Below are 21,342 nucleotides of genomic sequence, written 5' to 3'. Positions count from 1 at the left end.
TATCATGAATACGAGAAATCAAAGAATTATACAATCTATCTAATCATAGAAGACATAATACACAAATAATATGGCACAAATAAGGCTAATTCTACCAGCATATTATTATCACGACCCAAAATTCGACCAGTCGTGATGGCACCTAACCTAACCCGTTAGGTAAGCCAATTAACTACAATCCAATTTAATTAGGTTTATCGAGGAAAATAAATGATAAAATAACTAAACCTTTCTACTTTTTCCAAGGATTGATAGTACAAATCATGAGATTCTAAGATTTAGAATTTGCAAAGTTAATATGAAATAAAATACATCATCTGTCTAAAATATACATGAACAGATTAATGATTCTAAACCTACTAAGAACAAGAGGCAGCTATGACCGGATTACGAAAACGTTTTCAATGCCAGCTCCCGCCATACACCGCAACATCAGCATCCAAAATCTGCACACAAGGTGCAGAAGTATAGCATGAATACAACCGACCCCATGTGCTCAGTAAGTATTTTGTCTAACCTCGTCAAAGTAGTGACGAGGATTTTTAGTAAAATGATACTCACCGTTATAACATATGAAGTATACTAACAATAGAAACAATTATAAAACATAACAGTTAAGGGAACAATAAAATAACTGTGCGAGGCAGTAAATGATAACTAGGAGAAATTGAAGTAGTAAATTCATAATTTTCCTGGTGTGAGAAATATATTTTAGATATCGAATCGAATGGCACGGTAACACTTTCGTGCATTTATCTCATTCTCACCCAATGTATGTTTATAAATCAAATCAATTGGCACGACAACACCCTTCGTGCACTTATCTCATACTATTTACAAGTTAAACAGATAGAAGGCATGGGTAGCACAACAATAATTGGGGTAGAGGACACAGACAGAACGACTACAAATCACATAGAAAACATAGGTGCACAATAACAACTCAAGATAAAGGCATTAATGTATACACAACGAAAAGATATCATAATATAATGTATGTATCTTATCCTCGCCGACACGGAAACACCCTTTGTTCCATGACCATATATAATATAAAACATGATAATGTAACTGAAATGACACTGCATCACCCTTCGTGCTTTTACTCTTATCCTCACATGATAATGTGCATGATGGCATAATAATATAATTAAAATGGCACGGGATCACCCTTCGTGCTTTACACTCTTCCTCACATAATAGTAAATATGAAATAACACGGCATCACCCTTCGTACTTTTACTCTCATCCTATATTATAATATAAATGAAATGGTACGGTATTATCCTTCGTGCATAATAATATATATGAATGGCATGGCATCACCCTTCATGCTTTATACTTTTCCTCACATGATAATATATACGAAATGCCACGGCATCACCCTTCGTGCTTTACACTCTCCCTCACATGATAATGTATATGAAATAGAACGACATGACCCTTCATGCTTTATACTCTTCCGTACCAAGTACATGTATATCATTAACAAGAAAGGTAGGAAGCATAAATAACATCAAAGAGAGTGTTTAAACGAATGTTCCAAATTGAACATAAACGCGGCTTTCAAGCCAATAACAATTCCATAAACCTCAAGTACTTTATTATTCAAGTATTTCAACAAGTCTCAAAAATGATCTTCAACTCAAATATAGAATTCACAATCTCAATAATAACGGTCGTAGCGATGTATTCATGATTAAGTATAATAACGACCGTATTTAGCACATCAATAATTTCATAAAAAGTCTGTAAATATTTTAATCAAATTATAATAATCCAAATCATGGTTTATAGCATTTAATTTTATATCCATAGTGTCACACCTCCTTTTTCCCGGGGAATAGGAAAGAAAGGAGTTTTTCCAATTTAAGTGACATTAATCGAAATGAGATTATTTATTAGATTCAGAGTCGCCACTTGGGATAATTTCTGGTGTCCCAAGTCACCGGTTTATTTTAAATCCCAAATCGAGGAAATTTGACTCTGTTTTACGGTCCGCGAATACAGAAGATCGGGTAAGGAATTCTATTAACCCGAGAGAAGGTGTGAGGCACTCTCGGATTCCGTGGTTTTAGCACGGTCGCTTTAATCATACCTGGCTTAATTTAATTACTCATTTTAGAACCTATGTACATTTACCTTTTTACCGCTTTTAATTGCTTGATTATTCATAATTATGAAATTATCTTGAAACGAATCACGCGTACGTGTATTCGTTTTGTTTGTTGTTTCAAGAATCAGGTCACGCGTACGTATACACAATTAATAACACATTATTATTTAAGAAAGCTTGGCCAAAGTCACGCGAACGCGTACCTTGATTTATTTTAAAAATCTTAATTATGTCACGCGAACGTGTACACAATCATGATGATAGATTAAGTCGCGCCTGAAGCATTTTCTATGAATATTCATTTTTTATTTTAAAAAAAAAAACAGAATAAGGCATCCAGCACATAACACCCAAACCATTTAAAGAAGATAAAAAGTAAAGTAAAATACTAGTAGAATAGGGAAATGTGAAAATTTAGAACAAACGCATCTTGACAAAGAACTCCTAAAGCCCGAATTTTTAAATTTTAAAAAATCAGAAAAATTCCATGATCCTATCTTCCTTTGAACAAAAGTATTTGTGTCTTAAGTCACTTTAACATGGATTTTTCCTCCTCTAAATTATCTTAGATCAACAACGAACAGTGAAAGATTCATGACTAAATTATTTATCGAACTAGCTTCTCTATAAAACTAAACCACCAAATTAATGAAGAAACTTACCAAAGTAGAAGCACTATTATTCCTTTGGGTAAAAATAAAAACATGTTCTTGCTTAAAAAAAACTTTTAACAAATAAAGGTGACAAACTTATTTATGTCAATTCTATAATTGTAGTAACTACATGATTAAACTCAAAAGATCAAAAGATTAACGTGCATCATATCCAAAATATTTAAAATAGATATGCATCAAAACAAAAATGGGTCTTTAATGTGATCTATTTGATAAAGTTAACACTTCCGATAGAATTTCTCAATACCAAAAAAAATGGCAGAAAGCTTAAAACAAATATACTTGCCTTTTTAACAACTCCACCAAAGTTCTGTTCCCTCCAAAGATTTTACATATATACAACAAAATCTTATGCTTTCTTTAATAAAGAAATAATGCCAATATCTCGTAAAACCAACTACAAATTAATGATAATATAAACTCAAAGCAGGCACACATAAAAAGTAAAATACTCGAATCGTAGAGAAATGGAAAAGGGTAATGAAAGAGAGAAAGAAACGGACCTTAAGCGATGAAACCTTTCAAATATATATAGATAAGAAAATTCCAAATAAATCGTCTCGTACAGTAGAGGAGATTAAACCCAATGCAAAACAGAGAATCGGAACTGAAGCTAAGGAACAGAACTCTGACAACCTCGAACTCGGAACCGCGAACGAAATCCCGAACTCCGTCTTCAAACTAAATAACTTCAAGTACACTGTTTTCCAAACGAATCTTTTTATAAAAGAACAATGCTTTTTTTTTTAGTTCTGATTTTTTGCTGTCCGATTGCACTCTTTTTACTTTGCTCCCCTTCTTTTTCTTTCTTCTGCCTTTCCTCTTTTTTTTGTTTGTGAACTGTGGGTATTATATATAGATAGATGTGTGCAGATGAGTGTGTGTGTGATCATGTGATTGAGGGGATATGGGGCATAGGACGTGAGGAGTGGGATATGAAGAGTTGGGGAAAAGATGAGAAACAGACCTTTTTTTTTTTTGGGCCAAACTTTATTCATTTTTATTTAAGTTACTTCATTTTGTTTTCTTCCCTTTTTTAAAAAAAGATATATTAAATTTTGAAGATTAACAACTATTTCTTATAATATAGGAAACTATATATTTACACGTACTTTAAAAGATACTAAGAAAGATTCTTTAGCTTACTTATTAAAATTCTAATTAAAAGAAACCATCTATATATATATTATTTTATTTTTGTATTTTTTTAACTAATTGTTTTTTAAAGAAATAAAATTTATACTATAAGAATGTGACTATTTTTGTAGTTTTTAATATTTTTGTTTTTCAAATAAAATCTATTAAGAGTAAGATAAAAGTTTAAAATATTAACATTAGACCTAAAAGAAATATTTGCACTAAAATAGTATCGAATTTGGGTGCGGTAAAAAATTAGATGTTCACAACATGCCCCTCTTTGCTTGGAAACATGAAGAGTTTTCAAGCAAAGAAAATGAACAAGGTGACTGATTTTTGACCTCACTATTATTTAAAAAGGAAAAGAAGATAAAAGAAAAAAGTGCGACCGAGCCTTGGTTATAGACAACCTACATATCCCGGGTTATAAGGGAATCAGGTCACGTGTACTTCAAGTGAAAAACAACTGATAGATTATGCTTAGATGGAGAGTCGAGCGAAGTTCCGTCGAGGTTCCGATCCGCGGTTCCTACTATTACATCAAATGAAAAGAAAATTACATACTCTTGAAATCTAGGAGTTACAAAATTTCTATCTAAATGCCATCTGGAATCTTGTCTTGATTCTTGAGCCGCTTCCCCCATTGGCTTTAGACTGAAACTTGATGCTCTCAATATAAAAGACTATGAAATATTCTCACAGGCCTGCTTTTTGATCAGGTGATAAAAAGATGGATGTTGAAATCCTATGTCTCAGCATGCATTATGTCAAAGCTGGTTCGGCTGGTATTGAGATCAAACGTTCCACTTTCTCTGGCGAGAGATGGAATCTTATTTTTGCACATCCAATCCGTACTTTGCAAAAACAACATGCAAACCATCAGAAACAAACAAAACAAACAAAAAATTTCTGCCCCAGTTTGCTCTAGGAAATTTTTGTGAGTTATTGAAAATTCATTAAACTATATTTGCTATTGTAGAATAAAGAATTGAAAAAAAAGACTCATTTTTTTTTGAATAATAGGGGATGTCGTACCCTATGTTAATAAGAAGGAAGGCAACCAGGGGATGTAGTACCCTATGTTGACAATAAGATGAGGCTCATGGCACTCTGAGATGCTACTAGGGAATGTCGTACCCTATGTTGGCAGAAAGTAAGGCAGCCAGGGGATGTAGTACCCTGTTTGGCAATAAGGTGAGGCTCTTGGCACTCTGGGATGCTACTAGGGAATGTCGTACCCTATGTTGGCAGAAAGTAATGCAGACAGGGGATGTAGTACCCTGTGTTGGAAATAAGATGAGGCTCATGGCATTCTGAGATGCTACTAGGGAATGTCGTACCCTATGTTGGCAGTAAAAATGAGGCTCGCGGCACTCTGGGATGCTACTAGGGAATGTTGTACCCTATGTTGGCAGAAAGTAATGCAGCCAGGGGATGTAGTACCCTGTGTTGGTGATAAGATGAGGCTCATGGCATTTTGAGATGCTACTAGGGAATGTCGTACCCTATGTTGGCAATAAAAATGAGGCTCGTGGCACTCTGGGATGCTACTAGGGAATGTCGTACCCTATGTTGGCAAAACGATGAGGCATGTGGCTCTCTGAGATGCTACTAGGGAATGTCGTACCCTATGTTAGCAATAAGAAATGCAACCAGGGGATGTAGTACCCTGAGGTGAAGATAGGGTATTGATTCCCTATAATGAAACTAAAAATAACATGATTACATGTATATTGGAAGGAAATCAAGTATTTGAGAACTTCACTTGGTGGTGTTTGTCTTTTCATGAACTGTTTCCTAAAATTGTTATGTTCCTGTTCTGAACAAAGAAAGATTCGTTAGTTTTAAAATGGTGGTCAGTTTGTGGCCTTGATTTCTTGGGTGACTTGACCTCGAGTCCATTACACTTGTTAGAAAAGTTGACTCTGTCGATGGTCGTACAAATCGCCGGGAGATTCTGTCTTTACTTTCTGGAGATCTTCTTTCTCAACATCAAAACCAGACTATTTTGCGCCTATCACCACTTGTGTTTATGATGCAAACAACCTTGCTCCCAAAACAACTTTTAATTGAGTAACTTTTGTTGAACCTTGAAGCATTGTTCAGTCCTTCAAGCCTTTTGTTCGTCAGGAAAAATCACAGATGGCTTTATGCCTTTGCCCATACAGTTTATGCCCAGCAATCTTTGCTTTATATAACAGGAAAACTATAACCAGTTTTGCGGCCTTTTCTTTGCTTTGCTTTGACAAAATTAGACTGAAAGAGACTCAAAAAAGTAATGCGAAAGAAAATAAGAAGGTGAACTAATAGGTATTACAACTTAATCAAGAAGTGTCCATTTTAGAGGAAAGAATAAGAAAGGACTTATCTGGAGGAAATATGTTGACTTCAATGAACATGACATGCACTTTGGATTGGATGCCTGATCCGTTTGAACCGTCTAATTCTCAAAATCTATTGTAAACTTAACTTTGAAACTAAGTTCTTTGCCTTGACCATGCTTGTGTCGGGATGTACGAAGCCTTAAATCGATCAATGATGCCCTTTGTGGGTTTTTACCAATTGACCTCTCTCATTTGCCTTTCTCTCAACTCACAATTGCCTTATAGTGCCCGTGAAGGTTTTCACTAATAAGACACTCTCATTTATTTTTTCTCTCTTCAATGGCTGAAGCATTACCCGTAGTTTACTGACTTAGCATTCTCGAAAGTTGATCAGAAGGTCTTAGCAGGGAAAGGTAAAAAGAATTATTCAACTGAATTACAACTTTTGGAACCATTTTGATGGAACAACCATCGAAAATAAAATAAAATCATGCCCCAGTTTCTTTGAATACTGGAAAAATGTGGATTTTTATTTTGGTGTGACCGAACCCCAGAGTGAGGCTGCCTACGTATCCTTTCGGAATCAGGTCGAACGTAGTTCAATGAACATGAACTTGTTTTGATTGTTTTTTTTTTTTAGGTACATTGGTTCCAAAAGAGGGAAAAACAAAGAAATATAAACAAGGCTTCAAAGGGATAACTAGGGTTGACCATTGTTTGGGTAGCGAGAATGATAGCCTTTCGTCATCCCAACCTGAGAATGCTAAATATAAGAATGCCCCAACATAGCCATGTCATACATAGTATCTCTTGACCGCATCTGCATTGATGGATATATCAGTCACCTTTCCTTCTATATCTACCAAATGTAGAGCTCCTTTTGACAATACTTTCTTGACGAGGTAAGGACCTTGCCAATTCGGTGCGAACTTTCCTTTTGCTTCTTCCTGGTGCAGAAAGATACATTTCAAAACAAGTTGTCCTACCTCAAATTTTCTTGGGCGCACTTTCTTATTGTAAGCGTGTGCCATTCTTTGTTGGTATAACTGACCAAAACAAACTGCCGCCAAACGCTTTTCATCAATCAAATTCAACTGTTCCAATCAGGACTTCACCCATTCAGTGTCCTCAATCCCTGCTTCAATAATGATTCGGAGAGAGGGAATCTCAATTTCAGCAGGTATGACCGCTTCAGTTCCATAAACCAATAAGTAGGGCGTTGCGCTAACTGATGTACGGACAGTTGTCCAGTATCCCAAAAGAGCAAAAGGCAGTTTCTCGTGCCATTGTCTAGACCCTTGGATCATCTTCCTAAGAATCTTCTTGATGTTCTTATTTGCAGCTTCAACAGCTCCATTAGCTTTGGGACGGTAAGGAGTAGAATTGCGATGCTCAATTTTAAATTGTTCACATACCTCCTTCATCAGATGACTATTCAAATTAGCAGCATTATCTGTAATAATGGTTTTTGGAATACCGAAACGACAGATAATGTTGGAGTGAACAAAGTCTACTATTGATTTCTTGGTAACTGCTTTCAATGTAATAGCTTCCACCCATTTGGTGAAGTAATCAATTGCAACCAAGATGAATCTGTGCCCATTTGAAGATTTTGGCTCGATTGGGCCAATGACGTCCATTCCCCAAGCAACAAAAGGCCAAGGAGCCGACATAGGATACAACTCTGAAGGAGGCGAGTGAATCAAATCACTGTGAATCTGACACTGGTGGCACTTGCGAACAAAACGAAAGCAATCTCGTTCCATAGTAAGCCAATAATATCCTGGCCGAAGGATTTTCTTTGCTAGAACATATCCATTCATGTGCGGACCACAAACTCCCGAATGCACCTCATTCATAATCATTTCAACTTCTTTGGCATCCACACATCTCAACAAATTCAAATCCAGAGTTCTTTTGTATAGGATTTCCCCACTCAAAAAGAAACCATTAGAGAGTCGCCTAACAGTTCTCTTTTGATCCCTATTAGCATGTTCCGGATATTCTCTTGTTTTCAGAAACTGTTTAATATCACGATACCATGGTTCACCATATGGTTCTGCTTCAATTGTATTGCAATAACCATGTTGATCCCGAATTTGAATTTCTAATGGGTCAATATGAGTATCACCCGGATATGGAAGCATTGAGGCCAGGGTGGCCAAGGCATCAGCTAATTAATTGTGAAACCTGGGAATGTACCTGAATTCGATGGACTTGAACCTTTTGCTAAGATCCTCCACACATTGTCTATATGGGATGAGCTTGATGTCTCGAGTCTCCCAATCACCTTGAGCCTGCCGAATAAGCAAATCTGAATCTCCCATCACCAACAATTCATGCACATTTAGGTTTATTGCCATGTTCAGACCCATGATGCAAGCTTCATATTCTGCTGTGTTGTTTGTACAGAAAAAACGAAGTCGCGCCGTGGCAGGGTAATGTTGCCCAGTAGGTGATACCAGAATTGTCCCAATCCCTACGCCTTTGATGTTGACAGCCCCATCAAAGTATAGTTTCCAAATTTGACTGTCATCTTGGACTACTTCTTCAACTAAATTAACCTCTTCATCTGGGAAATATGTGTTCAAAGACTGATACTCATCATCAACCGGGTTTTCTGCCAGATGATCAGCCAAAGCTTGTGCCTTCATGGCAGTGCGAGTGACATAAACAATATCAAACTCTGTGAGCAAGATTTGCCATTTTGCTAATTTGCCAGTTGGCATCGGCTTCTGAAAGATGTACTTCAGGGGATCCATTCGGGATATGAGATAAGTTGTATAGGCCAAAAGATAATGCCTAAGCTTCTGGGTGACCCAGGTTAAAGCGCAACATGTTCTTTCCAAAAGAGTGTATTTGGCCTCATAAGTGGTGAACTTTTTGCTCAAATAATATATTGCTTGTTCTCTTTTGCCTGTGACATCATGTTGACCCAGAACACAACCAAAGGAACTATCCATTACTGACAGATCTAAAAATAGAGGCCTACCAGGTTCCGGCGGGACCAAAATAGGGGGATTTGACAAATATTCCTTGATCTTATCAAAAGCTTCTTGGCACTCATCTGTCCACTTGATAGCGGCGTTCTTTTTCAACAACTTAAAAATAGGCACACATGTTGTTGTAAGCTGCGCGATGAACCTGCTGATGTAATTCAACCTCCCGAGTAAACTCATGACTTCTGTTTTGTTCTTCGGGGGAGGCAGCTCTCGAATGGTTTTTATCTTGGAGGGATCTAACTCAATGCCTCTTCGACTAACTATAAAACCCAAAAGCTTCCCAGAAGGAACTCCAAATGCACATTTGGCTGGATTGAGTTTGAGATTGTACCTTCGTAGCCTTTCAAAGAACTTTTTCAAGTCTTGTACATGGTCAGCTTGTGTTCTCGACTTAATGATCACATCATCAACATACACTTCAATCTCTTTGTGCATCATGTCATGGAACATGGTAGTCATGGCTCTCATGTAAGTTGCCCCTGCATTCTTCAAACCGAATGGCATAACCCTATAACAATAAGTTCCCCATGGAGTTATGAAGGCGGTCTTTTTTGCATCTTCTTCATCCATCAGAATTTGGTGATATCTGGCATAACAATCCACAAAAGATTGGATCTCATGTTTAGCGCAATTGTCAACAAGGATATGAATGTTGGGTAAGGGAAAGTTGTCCTTTGGACTTGCTTTGTTTAAATCTCTATAGTCAACACAAACTCTGATTTTCCCATCCTTCTTTGGCACTGGCACAACATTTGCTAACCATGTAGTGTATCGGACGACCCTGATCACATTTGTACTTAGTTGCTTCGTGATTTCTTCTTTAATCTTATCACTCATGTCTGTCTTAAACTTCCTTTGTTTTTGTTGGATTGGTGGAAAATTAGGATGTGTGGGAAGCTTATGGACCACTAGATCGGCACTCAAACCAGGCATGTCATCATACGACCAAGCAAATACATCTCTATACTCAAACAAAACTTGAATTATGGCATCTCTCGTCTTTTGTTCAGTATGAATACTTATTTTAGTTTCTCTGATTTCTTCAGGACTTCCCAGGTTAATTGCCTCAGTTTCATTTAAGTTAGGCTTAGGCTTATTCTCAAATTGATCCAATTCCCTTTTTATTTCTCTAAAAGCCTCATCTTCGTCATACTCAACTTCTTGATTCATTATTTCGAGATTAGACAGCTTTTTAAGATCTAGGCATGAATTCCGCGTGCATGTCATGTTTTTAAAGCCAGCACTATCGAAACTGAAAATGATAAGAAATTAACAAAAATTGCTGAGCGAGGTATCTGGACCAATCAGTTGAACACTTGCCCGGCTAGGGCCCTCCCCAACTTGAACCATATTGATCTCATAAAACATCTCCTTGAGACCCTGGCAAACTCCGTCAATGTCATCCTGAGTAGAAGGATTTTGGACTTCTTCAAATTGTGGCTTGACAAAAGAGTAGGCAATGTGAGGGATTGGTTTGGACAGATTCCAACCATTCTTTTTGCGGGCCTTGGCTCTGTCTATGTAAGCTGATGTTGGTTTAAAGCCCAAGCCAAAGGTATTTTTCTTCGAAAATGGAGCAATGGGGTTCACAATTCCTTGTAGAGAGGATCCCAATCCTTTTCCTGGTTCATAGCCGTTCTTCAACATCAGCGAAGCTACCATCATAGATGTGGCTGAAAGACGGGGATGCAGAATTGGTTTTCCTTCTTCCACTTGGTCCACCTCAATCACCTCAAATGCTTGATATATGATAGATTCACATCCTTCCTTGGCGTCGATATATGGAATGGACGGGTCTTTATAGACAGATGAGTCGTCCTCCCCATGAACAATAATTTCTTGCCCGTCACACTCGAATTTGACCATTTGATGTAGGGTGGATGGTACAGCTCTGGCCATATGGATCCACGGCCTTCCCAAAAGAAAATTATAGGAAGTTTCCATATCTAACACTTGAAAGACAATGTTAAAATCAACTGGGCCGATTGTCATGGTAAGTTTGATTTCCCCAATAGTGTCTCTTTTTGAACCATCAAAAGCTCTGATGCTGACATTACTGGTTCGAATTCTGTTAGTGTCGATGTTCAGCTGTTGTAGAGTAGAAAGAGGACACACATCTACACTTGAGCCTCCGTCAATCATGACTCCTTTTACATAGTGCCCTTCACATTTGACCATAAGATGCAAAGCTCTATTGTGGTCAGCCCCTTCCTCAGGCAAATCATCATCGCTGAAAGTAATTCTATTTACTTCAAAGAATCTTTCAGCCATTTTTTCTAGGTGATTCACCGTTGTCTTTTCTGAGACATATGCCTCGTTCAAAGTTTTGATCAACACACCACGATGCTCTTCTGAATGCAAAAGTAGAGATAACAAAGATATCTGAGCAGGAGTTTTCCTTAGTTGGTCAATGATTGAGTAGTCTTGCAATTTCATCTTCTTAAGGAATTCCTCCGCTTCTTTTTTGCAATGGGTTCTTTCACTGGCAAATGCCTTTCCCTGGCTTGCTTAGCTTTTCTCAATTCCTCTGGTGAATAACACCTTCCAGAGCGGGTCAAGCCCCCTATTTCACCTGTTTCTTCAACTATCTCTTTTCCTTTGTATGTCATGACAGTCTTGTTATAATTCCAGGGAATAGCTTTTGTGTTTGTCACTAGGAGTTGGGCAACAGGTCGGATCACGACTGGCTCTGTTATATTCCTCAAACCGTTATTCGGAATGATCTTTTGAATGCCCCCGGGGATGTAAAGTTTTGGCCCACCCAATTGAACCTCAACCTTTTTTGTGCTTCCAGGAACATAGAGAATCGTTTTTTCAGAACATGCCAAGTTCAAACTAGAATTCGCACCTTTCACCATCAATGGTGCCAATTGCGGTGGGCTCACTATCACTTTTGGTTCTGACCCTATGGTTCTAACAACCATCTCTGTCTTGCCAGACTGCTTATAATCCCAATCATCACAAATCATCCCAATAAAATATGTATTATCATGAGTTGGTAGCGGATTGTTTGTGATATTAGGAGTATCCTCATTGTTTGTTACCACAATTGCCTTTGCTTCAATCAAATTTTCAATGGCTTTCTTTAATGTCCAATAGTTTTCAGTACTATGCCCTTGGGTGTTAGAGTGATACTCACATCTTGCATTTGAGTCAAAACCTTTTGAATTTGGATTCACATAGCGCGGCATAATAGGTTCAATCAACTTCAACTGCATCAACTTTCGAAATAGGCTTGTATACGATTCTCCAATTGGGGTGAACTCTTTCTTTGGCTCCTGTTCTCTCACATATTCTTGTCGGGGACGAGGATTATATGGTGCCTCAAAATTCGGCCGGAGTTGACGGGAGCCTTGTGGAATCGGTGCCCGCCATTTTTGGTGATTGGGAGGCCTAGCATAAGCCTGAGCATTAAACACTGTGTATTGTTGTAGGGGAACTGAGTATCGGGGAACTTGAGGCGGATAATAATGTTGAAGAGAATTGGATAGTCCTTGTTGGAATTGCACGTAAGAAGGAGTTATTCCTCTTTGAACTCCTCCGAACCCAGATGCCATCATGGATCCTTCCTCCTTCTTTTTCCGATTTCCGAAATTGCCTGACCCGCTTTGAATTGCTTGTGTGGTTGCCTTAAGGGCTTCCTGACTCATAATTTTGCCTGACTTCATGCCATTCTCAACTATTTCACCAATCTTAATCGCCTCAGCAAAAGGTTTACCGATGGCGGCCAACATGTAATGGAGGTAATCAGGATCCTGAGCTTGGAGAAAATAGTCAATCATTTCTGCCTCTTTCATTGGTGGTTTGACCCTAGCAGCCTGCTCTCTCCACTTGATTGCATATTCTCTGAAGCTTTCTGCTGGTTTCTTCTTTATGTTGACGAGAGAGGAGCGGTCTGGCACTATATCAATATTATACTGAAACTGTTGGACAAAATCTTGAGCCATGTCATTCCAAACGTGCCAGTGAGAGATGTCTTGATCTATGAACCACTCTGAAGCAATTCCTGTTAAACTTTCCCCAAAATAAGCCATGAGCAATTCTTCTTTGCCTCCCGCTCCCCTTAGTTGGTTACAATACCTCTTCAAATGGGCAACAGGATCACCATGCCCATCATACTTGTCAAACTTGGGGGTCTTGAAGCTGGGTGGCAAATGAACATGGGGAAACATGCATAGATCGTTAAACGAAACACTCTTGTGGCCCCCCAAACCTTGTATGTTTCTCATGGTTTGTTCCAAGCTCTTCATTTTTTTGGTCATTTCCTCTTGTTCCATATTCTTTTCGGGCTTTTCGATCTCAATTGGGAACACGTTATGAGAAGTGTGCTTGTATGAATCTGGAACCTTTAAAGTCAGTTCTGGAGAGTAATGTTGGGCATCATGAGCATCCAATTGTGGATCATTATTGGACTTTTGAGCACGAGCCGGTTGAGGGATAGTGAAAGTATGGACAATGGGTATAGTAGGTGGGTCATTTCTGAGAGGTGCGATTGGAGGACGTGGAATGGAGGTACTGGGGATAGTGGAAAGGTTAATGCTCGGACTGAATCCAGGTTGGTACAATGGGTTACTTGTTATGGAGATAGGCACTTGAGTGGCAACTGACACATTATGAAGATTGTCCGAAGGCCCTATGGGTAGTGAGGGCGATGCTTGTCCATTCTCCCAGGCTTGGTACATCTCTGCCAATTGTTGCTTCAACACTCTTACTTCTTCAACCAGTCCTGAACCTTGTTCAACTAATTGTCCATGGACATCATCATTATCTGACTCATTCTCACTGTTGTTTGCCATTCTACTTTTTCCTTTTGATCTCTTGTTGTAAGGGTGAGTCGCCAGTTTAAACCACAAACCAACCACCTCTGTTTTACTTTATCTTTTAAAATGACAAACAACAAACGTGTTAGAGTTAGGCATTTTGCAGATATTAATCACACATTATATGTTATGCACCTAATGCCATTTTTATTTCTAAAATGATCTTGGAAAGCTTTATGTTTCATCCCGGCTTATTGATTTATTGGTTTATTTTCATCTTGAATTTTTTTTTTCATTTTTTTTATAGATTAATTATGGTTATGATCGCATCCGATGAGGATTGCCTACGTATCATGACGCCGCATGAATTAGTTTTTTTTATTTATTTATTTTTTTATTTATTATTATTTTTTTTAACAAAACGAAATAATACAATAACAGAAAGGACATTACATTGAAAATGACTTACCAAACTCTGACAAGACTAAAAGACAGCGATTTTAAAGATTCAACAATGACTCAAACTAAAACATAACTACTACATAAAAAGTTCTAACAACTACGACTATAATTCAACTCCACAATCTTCTGGCTTTCAAACACTGGAACATCTGCTCATGGTGGGGCTTGCCCTGGTTGACCCCCTAATGTACGGTACATCCTTTCTAACTCTGCTGCAAGATGACGGGCAAAAGTAGGTGCATGCTCCAAAAACTTCTCATAATCCATCCCTTGGCAATTCACATAACTTTGAGCGGTATAAACAGCCAAATTATGAACTTGCTCTTTGAAGTACTGGAAATTCTGGTCTCGATCTTGTAATTGCTGCTGGCGAGTGGTGGCTATCTCCCTTATGTGGCCCTCACGATCTAAGGCTGACTTCAACTGAGCCCGAAGTCTAGCCTGCTCGAGTCTCGCCTGAGCCATCTCCCTATTAAAATTTGTATGCTGGTATTCTCTATTGTACCTTCTCATTTCTTCCAACTGTGCATGGAGCTGAGCTTCTGAACGTACCCAATGGGCCTTCTCTCTCTCGAATTGAGCCCTCTCTTCTTCAAATTTTGTTACTTGGCGATCCTTACTTGATTCAGCCTTCTCATTTAGCTGTACGATCTTTTCCTTAGCTTTTTCCAACGCCTTTTCAGTCTTTGCCAAGAGGGAATCATAATCTTGTACCTTTTCCATCAGATTGGCAATGGTTCTCTGGTCTTTCCAACTTCTCACTGGCACTTCAGAGGCTTTCTTCATCTGTTGAAGTTGAGCACGAAGGGCTTCATTTTTGTGGATCAGACTCTTCTTTTCCCCTTCGGCTTCTTGTTCTAGCAAGTCTTTCTCAAAATTGAGGTTTCTCAGCCTTTCTTCTAAGGCATGAATAGTTGTTTTGTATCCCTTTTCCCGTTCACCCCAGGCCAACCGTTCTTGGATTTTATCATCAAAGGCTTGAACATGCGGTCTTTTTGTGGGCCTTTTGGGCTCTGGCACATCATCCACGCGAGACCTCTTCCCAAACCATATAGCATAACCCGGATCTACCTCACCTCTCGCAGGATCTGGCACCTGAGTATCATCTTTCAAGTAGCGACAACCATTCCAAATTTGCTGGATTAAAGCTTCGGGGAGTGGGGCTTCGGGGTGTAGCTCAATAACTTGCACACTCAAATCTTCATCTTTAGGTACTACTTGGTACCTTCCTAGCTGTCTTAGAACTCTGTGTGGCGTATACAGCTGGACACTTCTCAAACCCAACAACAACAAATGACTTTTTAGGGCAGACATGTGTATCACCTCTCTTAGCGGGAGCCATCCCAAAGTCCACTCAATTTGACTTGCATTTAAAGATCTTAGGTGGGATATCCAGGCTTCCACCCCTTCTGGAGAGTTGTAATCTTTTACTCTTTCTTCGTAACTATCAATGAAATTGTCCTTGCTCGGACCATAGCTCATGAACTTGGGGTGATGTCGGAGATGCTCAATCAACCACATTTGTAACAAAATATTGCACCCTTCGAAGAATTTTGCCCCAGACTTGCACAAAGTTAACGCCCGATAAATGTCTGATAGAATGATCGGGGCAAGAGTGTGATGTTCTTTGGTAGTGAGGACATGTACAACCCTGGCTATGCGGGTATCAATTGTCCGCTCCTTGTTTGGGAAGACCATAATTCCCAGAAACGCCATTATGAAGGCGAAGCGACGATGAATATGCCATGTGTCTTTGTTCTGCTTGTTGTTAAGGCCCTTTTCATGCATTTCAAACCCATTTGGCTGCCCGAACCTAGAGTACAGGAAGTAGAAAGAACAACACCCTTCGACTATGTTGGTCTTTCTAATTTGCTTACTGATGTTCAGAAGATCGACGAATCGGTGTACAGAAAGAGCCCTCGGGAATATGAGCTCCTGGTTTCTCAAATCCCTACCAAACCCGGAATATCCAGCTATCTCTTCTAAAGTGGGAGTTAGCTCAAAATCGGAGAAGCGAAAAACATTGTGAACAGGGTCCCAAAAAGTCACTAGTGCCTCAATCAAATCGTCCCGTGGTTTAATTTTCATAATATCTGTGAGGGCGCCCAGGTGCTTGGTGACCCATTTCTGACCATCTTTTCCTAAATAATACCACCACATCTAAAGCTGAAGTGGAGCCTCGTCTATAACTATGAACGGTGTGTTCTGGACAGTGCTCATTTTGTACCTGTGGGTGGTTAAGGTTAGGGTTGACACTAGTCTCAAGAGACAGAACCAATGCACTCATTTTGCAAACAATCTTTTATAAATAACTCAATTTTAAGAAAAATCAACGAAAATGGGGGCTATTTTTGCAATTGCGACCGAAGAAAGGGTGGCTATTTTTGCAACTATGGCCCCTTCTTACTTTCAAGGATAGCTTTAGGGCCGGGGGAAGGGCATTATGGTAAAAGTGATTCCCAATTGACGGACACATCCGTTCTTGCGAGAACAACCCTTCAACAATTTTGAAGATGTTCTAAGGCTATTCTAACAGGAACGATTTGGGATTAACCGAAGCTGGGTCTGCTTATTTGTTTTTTGATTAAAAAAAACACTAGACACATTTCTTTTCTTTTTTTAGTTATTTTATAAAAATGGGGCCGAACCCTATGAAGGTTGCCTACGTATTTCACATCCGGTGAGAATCAGACCAGCGTAGTTCGTAGAAATTTCAGGAATAGGATGACACTTTTTTTTTTTTTGAAAAATTCAGGCTTTTTTTTGGGGGGTAAATACTGAAATTTTCGAAAATCGGGTAAATTTTCTCCCTTATATTTTCTTCTTTCTGGTTTTCCCTCAATATTTTTATATTTTTATTTTAGAAACCGGTCAACATGCACAAACCAAATCAAACATAATGCACAAGTAGCACATAAGATGCATCAGAATGGTCTTGTAATTTCGGGTACACCTGTCCTAGACGGATCCAACCCCTGTGTTGAGTCCCCAAAGTCAAATGCACATGATGCAAACAAACGTTCCTACTAGGGATCCGGCATGAGGCTATGTTATTCTAGGTTTAAATCCTAAGGGGAGTATTTTAGACCTGGCTTACCCAAGCGGACAGCTCGAGCCGAGGTGGGGATAACGTACCGGGAGCACGAAAGTCTATCCGGCCTAGTTACTGACCCAGCCTCGTTCTAATTGGTATGACTTCTAACAGAAAAGTGGGCCACGCGCACGTGTGCACCATAAATTCAGAAGACTCAAAAGGGAGGCATAAGAAGATAATTTAACACAGTTCAAATAATATCAAAGCGGTAAATAAGCGACAATTAGCACATTAGACCCAAAAATACATTAATAACATCAAATCAATAAAGCCAAGTATAAATCATCTTATAAGCTCGAATTCTGAACCCCGAACCAGAAGTTCTGGGTTTACGTCCCCAGCAGAGTCGCCAGAGCTGTCACACCTCTTTTTTCCCGGGGGAATAGGAAAGAAAGGAGTTTTTCCAATTTAAGTGACATTAATCGAAATGAGATTATTTATTAGATTCAGAGTCGCCACTTGGGATAATTTCTGGTGTCCCAAGTCACCGGTTTATTTTAAATCCCAAATCGAGGAAATTTGACTCCGTTTTACGGTCCGCAAACACAGAAGACCGGATAAGGAATTCTGTTAACCCGAGAGAAGGTGTGAGGCACTCTCGGATTCCGTGGTTCTAGCACGGTCGCTTTAATCATACCTGGCTTAATTTAATTACTCATTTTAGAACCTATGTACATTTACCTTTTTACCGCTTTTAATTGCTTGATTATTCATAATTATGAAATTATCTTGAAACGAATCACGCGTACGTGTATTCGTTTTGTTTGGTGTTTCAATTAATAACACATTATTATTTAAGAAAGCTTGGCCAAAGTCGCGCGAACGCGTATCTTGATTTATTTTGAAAATCGTAATTATGTCACGCGAACGTGTACACAATCACGATGAGAGATTAAGTCGCGCCTGAAGCATTTTCTATGAATATTCATTTTTTTTTAAAAAAAAAAATAGAATAAGGCATCCAGCACATAACACCCAAACCATTTAAAGAAGATAAAAAGTAAAGTAAAATACTAGTAGAATAGGGAAATGTGAAAATTTAGAACAAACGCATCTTGACAAAGAACTCCTAAAGCCCGAATTTTCAAATTTTAAAAAATCAGAAAAATTCCATGATCCTATCTTCCTTTGAACAAAAGTATTTGTGTCTTAAGTCACTTTAACATGGATTTTTCTCCTCTAAATTATCTTAGATCAACAACGAACAGTGAAAGATTCATGACTAAATTATTTATCGAACTAGCTTCTCTATAAAACTAAACCACCAAATTAATGAAGAAACTTACCAAAGTAGAAGCACTATTATTCCTTTGGGTAAAAATAAAAACATGTTCTTGCTTAAAAAAAAAAACTTTTAACAAATAAAGGTGACAAACTTATTTATGCCAATTCTATAATTGTAGTAACTACATGATTAAACTCAAAAGATTAAAAGATTAACGTGCATCATATCCAAAATATTTAAAATAGATATGCATCAAAATAAAAATGGGTCTTTAATGTGATCTATTTGATAAAGTTAACACTTCTGATAGAATTTCTCAATACCAAAAAAAATGGCAGAAAGCTTAAAACAAATATACTTGCCTTTTCAACAACTCCACCAAAGTTCTGTTCCCTCCAAAGATTTTACATATATACAATAAAACCTTATGCTTTCTTTAATAAACAAATAATGCCAATATCTCATAAAACCAACTATAAATTAATGATATTATAAACTCAAAGCAGGCACACATAAAAAGTAAAATACTCGAATCGTAGAGAAATGGAAAAGGGTAATGAAAGAGAGAAAGAAACGTACCTTAAACGATGAAACCTTTCAAATATATATAGATAAGAAAATTCCAAATAAATCATCTCGTACAGTAGAGGAGATTAAACCCAATGCAAAACAGAGAATCGGAACTGAAGCTAAGGAACAGAACTCTGACAACCTCGAACTCGGAACCGCGAACGAAATCCCGAACTCCGTCTTCAAACTAAATAACTTCAAGTACACTGTTTTCCAAACGAATCTTTTTATAAAAGAACAATGCCTTTTTTTTAGTTCTGATTTTTTGCTGTCCGATTGGACTCTTTTTACTTTGCTCCCCTTCTTTTTCTTTCTTCTGGCTTTCCTCTTTTTTTTGTTTGTGAACTGTGGGTATTATATATAGATAGATGTGTGCATATGAGTGTGTGTGTGATCATGTGATTGAGGGGATATGGGGCATAGGACGTGAGGAGTGGGATATGAAGAGTTGGGGAAAAGATGAGAAACAGACCCTTTTTTTTTTTTTTTTTTGCCAAACTTTATCCATTTTTACTTAAGTTACTTCATTTTGTTTTCTTCCTTTTTTTTAAAAAGATATATTAAATTTTGAAGATTAACAACTATTTCTTACAATATAGGAAACTATATATTTACACGTACTTTAAAAGATACTAAGAAAGATTCTTTAGCTTACTTATTAAAATTCTAATTAAAAGAAATCATCTATATATATATATTCTAAGTAAGTAGCTTACTTACTTAGAATTTTAATAAGTAAGCTTTAAAGAAATAAAATTTATACTCTAAGAATGTGATATTTTTGTAGTTTTTAATATTTTTATTTTTCAAATAAAACCTATTAAGAGTAAGATAAAAGTTTAAAATATTAACATTAGACCTAAAAGAAATATTTGCACTAAAATAGTATCGAATTTGGGTGCGGTCAAAAATTAGGTGTTCACACAGAAATCTAGAAGTCAAAGGAGATAGGAAACAAGAATATCACAAAATTCTATAAAGCACAATTAATCGTATAATTTACCCCCAGCATGGTTAACCCTGGCACATGCATATATGCTCGTCACCTCATATATGTATAACCCCCGCATGTAAAAAACAATGGCAATTAGTAGGAAAATTTTCTCAACAAAGTTAGGCAAAACACTTACCTCAAACAAGCCGAATCTGTTGCCGAGCAAGCTAAACAATGCTCCAGAAATTCCAGTCCATGCGTATCAACCTCCAAACGCCTTCCTATCTCCTCAATTCAAGCCAAACGATCCGTATCTATTTAAACCACGTGCAAATTAATCACAATATACTCCAATTCTTACAATTTAAATATTTATAAGAATTCTTAACTCCGTTCGAAAAGTCGACAGTGGCGCCCAGGTCTCGGAATTCGACGAAACTCACAAAATTTGACGACCCATTCAATCACGAGTCCAACCATACCAAATTTACCAAATTTCCGACATCAACTCGAACCTCAAATCTTTAATTTAACCTTAAGGGTTTTCACAATTTTTCCAACTTAAAACACCAATTAAATGATAAAAATAGTAATAGATTTTGGTAATTTGATCAAAATTGAGTTAAGAACACTTACCTCGTTGTTTCCCTTGAATATCTCTCGAAAATCGCCTCTCCCCGAGCTCCAAATCATTAAAAATGGAAAATGGAACCGTCCCATTTTTAGAACTTAAATCTGCTGCCCAGGGGTTTGTTCTTCACATTCGCGACCCTCCTCTCGCGTTCGCAATGAACAAATTCCTCAACGGCCATTTCGAAACTCTTCCCAGACAGCCTCTAGTATAATGGTCATAACATTTTTTTACAAAAATTCAAATGACAAATGGTTTAACTTTCAGAAAACTATACATCAAGGGCTACAACTTTCATGTTTTGATCATCTCCCAATTCCTTATAGATTTCGAGATATAATCTTCCAAAGTTGGACGACAGACATAAGGAATTCGTTCTTCGCGAACGCGAGAGTCTCTTCGCAAACGCGAAG

At 37.9% G+C, this 21,342-nt stretch overlaps 1 protein-coding gene and 1 pseudogene across 1 annotated transcript; both read right to left on the bottom strand.

Annotated features, from left to right (window-relative positions):
• Positions 1-11,685: 11,685 nt before the first annotated feature.
• LOC142167205 (uncharacterized) lies at positions 11,686-13,935 on the bottom strand. The gene has a single exon (XM_075227363.1). The coding sequence runs from the start codon at positions 13,933-13,935 to the stop codon at positions 11,686-11,688; it is 2,250 nt and encodes a 749-aa protein (XP_075083464.1).
• Positions 13,936-14,478: 543 nt separating this feature from the next.
• Positions 14,479-16,695, bottom strand: LOC142167204 (uncharacterized; annotated as a pseudogene).
• Positions 16,696-21,342: the final 4,647 nt, after the last annotated feature.

This window comes from Nicotiana tabacum, chromosome 12 (assembly GCF_000715075.1).
Source record: "Nicotiana tabacum cultivar K326 chromosome 12, ASM71507v2, whole genome shotgun sequence".
Classification (NCBI taxonomy): Eukaryota; Viridiplantae; Streptophyta; class Magnoliopsida; order Solanales; family Solanaceae; genus Nicotiana; species Nicotiana tabacum.
Note: the sequence above shows the minus strand (reverse complement) of the source record. Positions and strands in the feature narration are given on the sequence as shown.